Here is a 13,128-nt window from a genome sequence, read left to right on the forward strand (position 1 = left end):
CCCCCCCCCCCCCCCCCCCCCCCCCCCCCGGGGGCACAATAGCCATCTCCTGTCACCACCACCGCCTTCTTCCCCTCCACCTGGATGATGAATCCATTAACGCTTCTGGATCTCCACAGCTTGGTTTGTTGGTTGAGTTGTTTCTCTACTCCGAAACAACCGATCCCAAACCTCCCCATCCAGCACCACCACCCAAGAACTCCCTCTGCAAAAACTACAACTTGCAGTAGTTTAACAACAAAAGGGCAAAAGGGAGTAGAAATTTCTTCCCTTTGCTATTTCAATTTGAAGGGAAGAATAAATTTACTACACAAATTTGGGGAAGATGTAGAAGATGAAGAGGTTATTAAACTGAAAATGATGCTGATGGAAGTACACATTCTGTAAATCCATATTCTGAAATATAGATTGTGTCTCTCACCACCATTATGCTCATTGTGTGGTACAGATCTCATCTTCCAAGACCCATCTGCAAGTTTTCTAGAAGCTATAGAACTCAAAAATTGTTTGTTTTGATTTCTTTACCAGGTGGAGATGAAAAAGTTGGATATGGCCACAACTGCAGCGCTCTGCTTTCATTTTTCTTTCTTTGAAATATTTTCTACTTTCCTTTTTTTCCCTTTCATTTTCTTCTCAAAGATAGATAAGGATATTTTGGGAGAAGAATATACAAAGTTGCTAGTCTGATAAAATTTAATTTTTGTGGCCAATCCTAAGCGCTCAAAATTGACAATTTCCTCTTAAAAATATTTCAGAAGGTAAAAATGTATAATGGACTTTTCAAGATAAATATTAAAAAAGCTAACATAAAAGGATTAAGAATAGCAGTTGTAATAAGCTACATAAAAGATTACGTGATAAAATGACCAGAGATCAACTTACAGGCCGTAAGGGAAGTCCAATTGGACTCAGGACACAGTCTGGAACAGGTATAAGTCTTTCTCTAGGGTGATGAAATTTACATACTGAACCAAATTTGCAGTCCCCAGTCTTCATATAGAACTGGCACTCTGGCTGACCAGGTCTCTCGGGAAACATATTCTCTCTGTGAAATGAATAATAACCCATAGGCATAGAACTGGAATGCAATTGATCTCCCATATTTTCTGCCTCACTCTGGTGTGGGATATAATGATCATCGCGATTTCCTGCTAATGACTGTTGACTTTCTGAAGATGAAATTGTACCCGGATGACTCTGTAAGGAAGACATATCCTAATCAAATTCAGACTTTTCAAGAATTTCATGTCTTTCAAGTACTTAGGTCAAGCATCAAAACAAAATAGTGTTTTCCACATTTAAAGTAATTGCATCCAATAAATAACTAAACATTTTGCAGCAGAGGATAAGATATGACACAAAAATTTTGCACAAGCATGGCCAATTGGAGTTAAATATACCACACAACTTAATGGATATTGCTATCACATCACTATGTGATGATCAACCATTAATAATTTAAAAATACAAAGATTAGATTTTGGAGGCAGCGGAGACAATCCTGAACAAAAATGTATAAGATAAAAATGAAGTTATAAACAGCATATTGATTAATAAGCTCAATGCAAATTCGAAGTCTTCAAAGTTCCAAGTTTAAATGAACATACAGGTTGTGATACCCCAAGGGCAGTCCTCAGGTTAATCCTTAGTTTCACATTTCTCACACATAAAGCATTTCCTTATTTGAATTTATTAGTTCTCTAAATTTTTACCTGTTAATACATTTTACTCTTCTCGTATCTAAAATCGTAGTTCATACATAATGGCTTATTTAGAAATATGCGGTTCTCATTAGTTAAGCGTTGAAAGAGCAGGACTACTTGAGGATAAAGATTATAACTAAATATCACAATTATTGGTCCACTTTCTAGATAATACCAGAGTGTTTGTTTAACCACTTGGTCTAAAAAATTAAACTGTTAGTATAATCACATGTAAAACATTTAAGTATCATCTTTAACACACTCCCTCATGTTTAGTCATAGTTCATTCTTTCCATCAAAGCCTAAGATGTGCACAACCTTATTTAATGGGTGGCAGCAATAATTTAACTCAAGATCTCTGCATTCTCTGATATGATGTTGAATCTAACAGTTTAAGTTTAAGCTTAAGCTGTTAGATAAGAAGAGGGAGTATGAGAATTTCGCCCATCATAAGTATTAAGTTCTCCACTTTTAATCCACAAATGCAGATACCCTTTGCAAAATGTAAGAAAAGTTAACCAAATAGCAAACATACGAAAGGAAAAAACCACATTTGAAGCAACGTCAAGGAAGAAAATGATATAGAAAGCATGAATTAGAATAAGTATCACTGAAAAGATTACTTTGTATGTATTCCATCCTGGGACTGAGACCACTCCTTGATGCATAATCAGTGGTGCATAACCTGAAGGGCTTTGCCACCGTGTACTGGGAATAAAAGTAGTTTTCGACAAGGAAAATTGCAGCTGACCAGGAGTTGTTGGAGAGTGGATAGGAGGATAGACAGAAGAGCCATGTAAGGTGACCATCATGTTGTTCGGCTGAGGATGGTGGAATTTACAAGTGCTTCCAAACTTGCATTGTCCATTTCTCATATAATAAGCACATTCCAACTCATTCTGCTTGCAATAAAAGAAATTGAATAAAGCTAAAACCAAAATATGAAACTTCATTCAATCCGAAAAGCATGACATTTGTAATAGATTTGAAGTCCTACATCATATACAGTCCCACATCATATACAGTCCCAAAGTACATGCAGTTCTAAAGCTATACATCACAACACTTATTGTAATCTGAAAAGCATGATAGAAAGAAGGCTTGCCAGCTTGTCCTTTCAATCCATAACTTGAGCATGAGTCGGTGCTATACGTTGTCATTTTGACTTTATTTTACCTATTTACCCCATTTTAATACTCAAAATTTCGAATGTGATAAAATAATGGTGATTATCTCAAATTATTTCTTGTGTATGGAAATAAGTGAAAGAATGATAACAAAATGTTAATTTACTTGAAATGTAACTTTTTTATGACACCTATAAAGCAAAAATGTAGCAATAACAATTGGAAGGAGGGCTTATGAAATGGATTGAACAGTTCAAAAACTTTTCTTAGGAAGAAGCAGGGTGGCATTATATGACCAGATTACATTCCAACTGTCCAGGAGTGAAAACCCAAGGATGACATTTGATAGAAACTTCCTCGGGGAGAAGATTCATGCAGAATAGAGAAGTCCACTCATCCTGGCCAACAAAATGTGGAAGAACTGCTTTCTCTCTAGTCACACTTGAGACTAATTTACAACTTTACATGTAACCCTGTCCATTGCTCATTTCAGAATATATGATCAACTATATTTCTTTAACGTTCACGAATAGTCTCCAAGCAAATTAAAATAACAAATGGCAATTATTAGAGGGTAACGCCCCATACACAACAAGTAAATTGAAAGACAATTCCATTTTGGTGTGCTCTAGACCATTTGGCCAGATAATTAAGGGAAAGAAAATGTAAATTAAACAAGAAGAAAAAGATCACGATCAAAGTGTGCAAGAAGTTGATCAAATTCTATGGATCATCCTGAAGAAACAAAATTGGTGAGAATGACAGAGATGAAGTAAAAGGTGTGAACCGGGCGAAGTGGATAACCCATAACATTTAGGGCAGCTCTTCCAGCGATCCCAGCCTTGTCTCTAGGATGATGAAACTTACACGTGGCTCCATACTTGCAGGACCCCGTTTTCAAGTAATACTGAAAATCAATTTAAACAAATGATTAGAAACAAAGCATGCTAGAACAAATTCTAGTCCAAGCAAGAAGAGATGGTAGATCCAGAAGCAAGCAGAAATCATTTGTCCTCCAGAGGGAAAAAAAAAAAAAAAAAAGGGAAAAAAGAAAGGGGTTCTGATCTAAAAAAAAAAACAATGTAATACTAATTTAAACAGGAAGGATGAGAGGGAAGGGGGGTGTTAACCCAAAAGGGAAAAAAAAAAAAAAAAAAGGGAAAAAAGAAAGTGGTTCTGATCTAAAAAAAAAAACAATGTAATACTAATTTAAACAGGAAGGATGAGAGGGAAGGGGGGTGTTAACAAATATCATATATCTGAAAAGAAAATGGACATAAAATGCCAAGTTGAACTACGATATCTTCAGTACCATCATAAATATTAATCTAGATGGAAGGTGGCTAATTAGGAGTCAAGGACATATGACGCTACAGAGTGGGATGAGTGCACTATCCACCCATACCTGACATTCTGGTTGTCCTATTCTTTCTGGATACTCGCCATTTAGCCTTGCTGCGTCAATAGCCTGAAGTTGAAAAATTAACATTTTACCAATTCCAATAATATATAGCGTCTCAGGAAGCAAGTTAACGTCCAAAATGTCTGGAAGTACATACAATCGCAATTGTCAGAAGTACATGCTTGGTTGCAATGTGCAAGCAGACAAGGTCGAAATTAGGAATAAAGAAAACTTCAATGTGAAATCACAATGGAAAGGATAGAAATATGATGAATTTGATATTTACATTTCATTTTCATTGGAAAATAGTTCCACCTTAGCCAAGCTACCTATGCCCTTTTCAATTGCCTTTTGAGTTTCTGATACGTAAACTGGAGACACTTCGTCCTAACTCCTAATTTACCCCTCTAGTTATCAGACTGATGTCCTTAAGCCCAAGCAATACTACTGGATCTGGAAAAAATCATTTGAAGGCATTTAGTGTCCATTCTCAAAATTACTGTGTTTGGTCTCACAGAATGGAGTTCAAATTGGAATGTTGAATGCTCAATTCAAATATAAATAAATCTCTTATGTGGAGGCACCAATTCCATGTTGTGAAACTCTACTTGATAACTCTGATGCTCAGACTCTTCGAAATAGTCGGAGTGCCCGTGTGGGATACGATACGACATAGGGATATGTGTCGGATCCTCCAAATTTCAACTAGACACTTACTCATTTATGTTTCTTCTTCTTTCTTTCTTTCTTTTCCTTTTCTTTCTCTTTTCTTCTTTCTCATTCCTACTCTCTATGAATCTAGCGTCGCTGCCAAGAGGGTGAAGAAAAGCGACGGTGCTAGATTTTTCTTTCTTTTCCTTCTTTCTTTTTTCTTTACATTTGTTTCCTTTTTTTCCCGTTCTTTCTCATTATTTTCCTCTCTATATCGGTGGTTTAGGGTTTTGCATGTATAAAATGAAAACGATTCCATATAGTGCTATTTAGTTCTCCACTAAGTTTAAATTGCAATCAAGTCCCTTATTTTCTATTTTATATAATATTTAGTAATTCCCATAATTGAAAACTAAATCCCAAAATTCTATTTTATTTGTTTTAACCCCTTATTCAATACCCATTTTCTTCTTCATAAATAATTGATTTTAGTCTATTCAAAATGATAGCTTGAATTAGTAAAAAAAAAAATTGAAGCTTTAAAGATGCATCCGGTACACGTGTTTGAAATTTGGACTTTTTTAGTTATATCACCGTGTTCTACATTTTAGAAAATAAAATATCTGACACTTAGATACGTACCCATTCACAATACCCGTACTCGAGTCCGAGCAACATAGCTTGATAATTGATTAAAATATCAGATATAGAGCAGCAAGCTGCATATGTAGAGTTTCAATAGCTGCCACCGACATAGTTGTTTATAATTAATGACATTCAATCATGTGTAGACACATAAACATCTTTATAAGCTCTAAAAATTTCCCAAGTCATGCAAATTTATATCTGTGGTCCTCACCTGGCTCCTATTAGTGGGGTGATTAAATCGGCATGTTGCTCCAAATCTACACAGACCTGTTCGAATATAATATTTACAATCTGGTTCACTTTCTCGCACAGGATATTGTCCAGATTCCATTTCTTCCCTTGATCTGATGTTCATTTGCAATAAAGAATCTGAAAATATTAGCTGCTGTCAGTTTAGACTTCCAGCATGATGTGAAGTGTAATTGACACCGTGTTATGATCCAATAGAATTCATGCTGCCTAACAAAACCAGCAGTTTGTTTCTTTACTCAGGCTCTTATATAATAGACAGGCAGAAGAGTATCCAACTCGAAAATTGCAGTTTCTAATCTTTTGTACCACAATTTCATTATAGAATTGTCAAAAGACAAAGTGGTTGGCAAAAATTCAGGTACCTGTTTCCCAATTTGAATATCACAAACTTGTCCAGGAAAAAAAAATGTAAAATAAGATAAAAGCTACATGCTTTATGAAGATTAATTTCGAGCACCCCCCCCCCCCCCCCTCTTTTATTTTTACTTTCTCTTGCAGAGACGAAAATTGCAGTTTCTAATCTTTTGTACCACAATTTCATTATAGAATTGTCAAAAGACAAAGTGGTTGGCAAAAATTCAGGTACCTGTTTCCCAATTTGAATATCACAAACTTGTCCAGGAAAAAAAAATGTAAAATAAGATAAAAGCTACATGCTTTATGAAGATTAATTTCGAGCCCCCCCCCCCCCCACCATCTTTCAATTTTACTTTCTCTTGCAGAGAACTAAAAAGATGATAATCGATTTGTAATAAACTTGAGAACTTGTATACTTTTTTAATAATTATTGCAGAAGAAATATGAATGAACTATTGAGAAACTAAAGATTGGGAACTTCTTCTGTAAAATGAAAGATCATTCCTTACAGATTTTGACTTTTTGAGGCAAAACCCCTTCCTCATGGGAGTTATCCCTAGAAGAGGATCCAGGATGAGAAAGATTCCGTCCCCCACTCCCTTTTCGCTATTCCTTTAATGTCACTGTCTCTTGTAGATAACTAGAATATATTAATTGATTTGCAAAATAGTCCACAAACTATAGAATCTTCATTTTGTGTAGCAGAAATCATATATCGCAGATTTCTTTTGCAAACGAAAGATCAATTTCAAGCCCTTTTCCCATTCAATGATTTTGCAGAAAATTAAAAAATAATAAAATTGGTTTGCAACATAATCATCAAGTAAAACTGTAAACTGTATTTCAATAGCATAAGAATTATCACCTAGCATTGAGATACTATACATCTCGAACAATTTCAACCATATTTTGCCGTTCAATTTCACTTGATCTTGTAAAAAGAAAAAGAAAAAGAAAAAGAAATTATTCTCGACATGTGTAAAGACCAAAAGTGAAAAATCATTTCTTTCTATAGCAGAAGAATTGAGCAGGAAACGTTGAGATGCTAAAGATCGTTCATTTATTCTTAAAAATGAACGTTCTATAGTAAACCGATTGGTATATATATCATGAAATTCGGAGCTAAAATACAATTTCATAAAGATAAATAACAAAGTGATTTCTCGAATTTAACCTTTAAATTCTTAATTTTCTTTCATATAAAGAAAAGTCAAGTAGGATGCATGTCATCAATTCCCAGCAACCACCACCCATAAGCAGATAAACAGCTACAACTTTGAGTGTGAAAACATAAATGCGATGACAATGTTTAAGTATTTATGATCCGCCAGTGAAAAATATATAAAATTACCAATAATAATAATAATAACAATCTTTAAGCAAAATCACCATTATCAAATCCATGCAAACATAATAAAAAAATCGAGTAAGAATAAAGGAAACCCACCTTGTTGTTGATGGTAGTGCTGGGGGGAGAAGGAGGATGAGGGGGAGGAAGAAGAGGAAGCGACCGCAATGATAGATACAGATGACATGGGAATTCGTCACCCAACCTGTCACTAACACTCCTGCACCAGCGGCCTTCAGCAGCCCATGATCAACGGCTGATCGCCCTTTTCATTCGAGGAGAAGCAGAAAATTTTGTTTCAGAGTAATTTGGTGCGACGAAATATGAGAAAAGCGAGGGATGGATAGAAAGAGTGGAGTGGTTCACTGGTTCTTGTGGTCTCCTCCCAACAGAGAGAGAAGGAAACCAACCCACCATCCACCGAATGAATGAACTCAGCTGTTATGTCAATCCCACACGCCATTCCCGCGCGTAACCGGGATTCTCTATACCTTGGTTTCTCGAATAGAAAGTTATGGCTACGCTCCCTAAACTTTCAAGTAGTGTTAAAAATGGTTCTCCAAGTTTTTAAAGTGAGGTTCCGACTTTTCAATCTGTATAAATCTGAATTTGGATTCTTAGGTCTCGAAATCCATCAATTTGGCAATTAAAAGGTTAGTTTCTTTAAAAATATTACTATACGTCTATACCCTTCTATGTTGATGACTAGATGTAGATAAAAATGAAATAAATAAATAAATCATTTTTTTCTCGTCAACATATCTACCATTATCGCCCTAAATCTTCACTATCAAAATTACCATTTTGTTCTTAAAAATTGAAAATTTGTGCTCCATTGCCACCACTATACCCCCTAAACCAGAAGCAAATGGCCAAATCTCAATATCAAATTCCGCAAACGTTTGGAGCTTGTTTGATAGCCATTAAAACAAAGTCTTTTTTCTCAAATTTATTTTTATCGTACATTTCACATGAAAATGCTAAACATAAATTAAAAAACTCTCTCAAATTTTAATTACGCAATTCTCCGAAAATTCAATATTCTAAAACTCTTTTTCCTGAAAAAAACTCATTATAATGGTTATTAAACGGGGACTTGATTTATGAATGGATTTGACAAACAAAGATCAAGCTTTGAAAATGTTTTTTCTCACAAAATTTCGTGCATACTTGCACAATATATTTGTATGTGTGTACTAATACGTAAATCCAATCAATAAAAAGTCCCAAATCAAAAAGATGTAGTGTCAATAGTGACATGACACAAGATAATGTATCGTTGTTCGGTGGTCATAGAGAGGTGGCAATGATGGTGGTGACACGTAAAAATTCAGTCCAAATCGAACGGCTCAAGGAATGAAGCCCAATTGGAGGATCCCCAAATCAGATAGCCCAAAGAACGAAGTTCAATCAGACAATTCAGGATGAAGGCCCATGAACGCGGTAACACCATCGCCCAAACTTGCAAGTCGCCCAGGACCTGAGCGAATAAGTGCCATGCAGTCGTCCAGAGCTGCTACTCTATTCTTGCCCAAACCTTCGAGTCGCCCAAGGTCTTAGCAAAACATGAAGTGTTATGGTTATTAAGAAGCGCGGTTATCAAAGCAGTTATTAAGCAGCCCTATCACGTTCCACGATTCAAGGAATTCAATTGAAAACGGTTGAATGACAAAGAGTAATGACAGCAGTTAGAAAAGGCAGTTCCATGACAAGTTGGCCATTACGAGAAAAGTGGGTAGTTATAGAACGATCAAGCAGTTTTTAGGCGGTTGATCACAAAGAGATCATCCAGGAAAAGGAAGAAAAGACATAGAGCAAAAGACCCCGAATCAAACACTCTCAAACAGAAAATATGTAACTTTCAATTTCTTAGTTTAGATTTAAACACTTCTTTCAGTAACTCGTGTGCTTGCGCCCCTTGTAGGCATTCTGTTTTTACTTTCCGATTGTAAAGTCATCGCCAATAAAGAATACCCCTTTTTGGGACTTTGTCTCAAGATGTTTGTCCCTTACACAATCGTTTGATCCATTTTTAATTGTTAGCGACTAACCCACGCGAAACAATTTGGCACGCCCGGTGGGACAGTGGTGTTTGGTATTGAAAATACAAAAGGTGAAACAATATGCCTCGGAGATCCGATAAGGAAGCAGCAAGTCAGGGAGGAGTCCAGTCTGTGATCGAGCGATATGAGGAGCAGCATGCCTCTCCACGAACAGATGGACAAAATCAGAGCAGTAACAGTCGTTACGAATCAATGATAGAATTGAGTCCTCGAACTATGCGTGCACTACTTGGAGAACTCACACAAGATGTCGTTGAACAGGTAAATCTTCGAAATATTCATTAGATGGAAAGATTTACCCAAAACGGGAATGCACATTATGACAACATGACCAAACAACTAAACACTTTGAACGAAATAATGAATAAGTTAGTAGGCCAAATATGTCAATCGGTTCTGCCTCTTGCAAACCACTTTCAAACTAGGACAATTGTGTGACATAATCCCTCGGTCCTAAATCCGAATCAAGGGATAGAACCACTTTCTGGTCCCTCTACTTCAAACCAAGGGGGTGGTGCAGTGCTAAATCAGAACAATGGTAGTGGTACGCCTAACTTGGGGGATAATCCAAATATAAGAGATAATGTCCTAAACAATAGACAGAATACCCCACGTGTTAATGAGGGAATAGATATTCAGGCTAATGGTAATGGCCCAAATCATGGTAACTTTGTTACCACTCAAGTACCAAATATCAGGCCTCATGCAAATCAACCGGTTAACCAACCTGTAGAAATTTCATATGACCCCAACGTCATGTTGAAGAATCAGATTATGGAAATCGTACAGGATCAGATGGCTTTTGGGGTGCGTCCTGTCATTAGGCCGACTTACACAAAACCATATCCTGATTAGGTAGACCAGGTATATCCATGGCTTAGAGGGTATAAAGTACTAGAATTCTCACTGTTTACCGGTTTAGGGGAGGTGTCTACTCTAGAACACATAGTGCGATTCATATTGCAAAGTGGTGATGTAACTAATTACCATAAAATGAGGTTTTTCCCTAGTTCATTAACAGGAGTAGCTTTCTCCTGGTTCATCAACTTGCCAGCGAACTCTGTTCAAATATAGCAACAATTGGAACAATTATTCCACGCTCAGTTTTATAAAATTGAGTCTGAAGTTATTTTGGCTGATTTGGTGAATCTATGTCAAATGCCAAACGAATGGGCAGAAAGTTTTCTCCAATGGTTCAAGACAGCAAGAAGCAAGTGTTTTGTACCTCTGCCCAAAAAAGAATTTGTCAAAATCGCTCAGGGTTATTTGAGCTTTGATTTAAAAAAGAAATTTCAAGACAAGGAATTTCCTGACCTTTTCCAGTTGAGTACGAATGTGATTAGGTATGAACGACTGATAAGAGAAGAAGAGGAGATGAAAAATTCTAGTAAAGGGACTTATTACAAATACCCAAATTTTGATGTTCATACCATCGGCGATGAGTCATACGATCAAACCGAAATGTGTTTGGCTAAATTGGTCAAAGGAGACACGTATACTTGTCCTATAATGGCTAAGTCTAGACCATCGGGTAAGGATGAGCCCATGAAAGATGGAAACATAAAGGCTAAAACATTCTCGTTCGATGTAACCAAAGCTGACCTTATATTTGATAAATTATATAGGGATAAGCAGATAAAGTTGAGTGATAAGCATAAATTGTCAAACCCTGAACAAATTAAGGGTAAAAAATATTGTAAGTGGCATAATGTATGGTCACATTTGACTAACAATTGCTTGATTTTTTGCCATGTATTGCAGGATGCTATTGAATCAGGATGAATTACGTTTGACGATAAGAAGAAGATGGCAGTGGATGAAAATCCTTTTCTACAGCCACTTGGAGTGAACATGGTGACGTCTGGTTTCAAAAACAAGTTGCTAAAATTCAAGTTGGTCATAGATGATGGAGAAGAGACCCTGAACCACATCCCAGTGTCTTTGAACGAATCAAGAGGAAGGAGCCAAAAAAGAACGAAAACGTCCTATGTGCAAGATGTAAAAGAGAAGTGAGTGGAAACACGGAGAAACAGGGGATATGGCAGCATCTCCATCGCCCTACTTTCTTCCCAAACACTCAGCCTGGTAGAGGGCGAAGTACATCATTCTATAGAGGACCGCCTTTTGAGGGGCAGTTCAGATCAGTAAATAGTGGGAGAACATTCAGGCCGCAACCTCGCCGACCGAATGTATAGCATTCATTCCAGTATAGTGCAGAGAAGTCGATACTCTTCAATGAGATAACTAGAACCCAGTAAAGGCGTTTCCAATGAAATTATGGACAAATGATGAGACAACAACAGGGAGTGTCACATCCTAAGGCGCCTAAACTACTCAAAGTAGCCAATCAAAATGTTCTCAAAGACAGTGAAGAAAATGGTACAGACAAATCAATGAAAGAGTTGTCAGAAACTTCTTCTGAGAGATCAAAGTTTGAGCGAGACAGAAGGGATGGAGAAGATCCAGATCAGCCCCTTACTATCCAGTTTGGTACGTTACCTTCTGTCGTGGTTAATAATTACTTACTGGCCAATGAATTCAAGAATAAAGAAAAAGAAGAAGAAGAAAGGGAGGACAATGAAGGAGAGGCTTGCGTGCTGAAATGTGAAGAAGGCCAAACTTCTAGAGAGGCCTACAATGATGAAGAAGATGACGGGATGACAGATATCGAAGAAGAAATCGACCTAGAAGCAGAAAGAAGGAGTAGGAGTAGCATTGATTAATCCTTTAGGAATTTGCTACAAGTTCGCGTTCACTTTAGACAGGATGTGCACCAACAATCAGGCTGAATATGAAGCCTTAATCGTAGGCGTAGAACTAATGATAGATATAGGAGTAAAAATGTGATCGTTAGGGGTGATTCTCAACTGGTAATTCACCAATTGATTGGTGATTTTAAATGCCAAAGTGATTCCATTATAAGTCAATATGAGATCGCCCAAGAATTGTTAGAAGAATTCGACCAAGTAGAACTTCAATGCGTTAATAGGATATATAACGACGTGGCAAGTGAGTTGGCCCAAATGGCCTCGGGTACTCAAAGGTTTTGAATTGGAAGTCTACTTGTGAGTATGGAACCATATTGCCCGACCCAAAGAAGGGCGAGAAGGATTGAACTTCACTGCATACAAGATGGAGATGCAATGGATTAGAGAACAGAGATTAAAAGGTTCCGTAAAGAACCTAATAGAGGGATTAGTAGGAAAATGAAGCTGTGTTTGCTGAACTATACATTAATAGATGAAGAGTTGTTTAAGAAACGCTCTGATGTTGTATTGCTAAAACATGTAAGTTTGCAAGAAGTCAGGGCAATCATGGTTGAGGTGCACGAAGGGATATGTGGAGCTCATCAAGCTAGCCAAAGGATGAGATGGTTAATTATTAGGAATGGATATTTTTGGCCCAAGATGAGAGAATCATGTGTTCAATATGCAAAGAGTTGTCTAACATGCCAAAAGTATAGTTCAATACAAAGGGCGTCAGCAAGAAAGATGACACTCATTATCAACCCCTGGCCATTCAAGGGTTGGGCGATAGACCTGATAGGGAAGATTTATCCCCCATCGTCCAAACAACA

At 36.9% G+C, this 13,128-nt stretch overlaps 1 protein-coding gene across 11 annotated transcripts in view; it reads right to left on the minus strand.

Annotated features, from left to right (window-relative positions):
- Positions 1-7,938, minus strand: part of LOC111402123 (zinc finger CCCH domain-containing protein ZFN-like) — a 13,680-nt gene extending 5,742 nt beyond the window's left edge. For 4 of the 11 annotated variants that reach the window (XR_002704193.1, XR_002704192.1, XR_002704190.1 and 1 more), the window contains exons 1-7: positions 7,588-7,933; positions 7,006-7,071; positions 5,743-5,900; positions 4,236-4,298; positions 3,618-3,737; positions 2,327-2,602; positions 883-1,197 (exon numbers count right to left, since the gene is read on the minus strand). Coding sequence is in view for 6 of the 11 variants with exons in the window: in XM_023030203.1 (XP_022885971.1) it covers positions 883-1,197; positions 2,327-2,602; positions 3,618-3,737; positions 4,236-4,298; positions 5,743-5,900; positions 7,006-7,071; positions 7,588-7,675 (1,086 nt within the window). In the remaining 5 variants the exon portion in view is untranslated. Of the gene's footprint in view, positions 1-22; positions 215-882; positions 1,198-2,326; positions 2,603-3,617; positions 3,738-4,235; positions 4,299-5,525; positions 5,626-5,742; positions 5,901-6,649; positions 6,770-7,005; positions 7,072-7,587 lie in introns of those variants that run through there. The other 7 variants (XM_023030205.1, XR_002704194.1, XR_002704195.1 and 4 more) reach the window with 7 other exon arrangements.
- Positions 7,939-13,128: the final 5,190 nt, after the last annotated feature.

This window comes from Olea europaea, chromosome 10 (genome assembly GCF_002742605.1).
Source record: "Olea europaea var. sylvestris chromosome 10, O_europaea_v1, whole genome shotgun sequence".
Lineage (NCBI taxonomy): Eukaryota > Viridiplantae > Streptophyta > Magnoliopsida > Lamiales > Oleaceae > Olea > Olea europaea.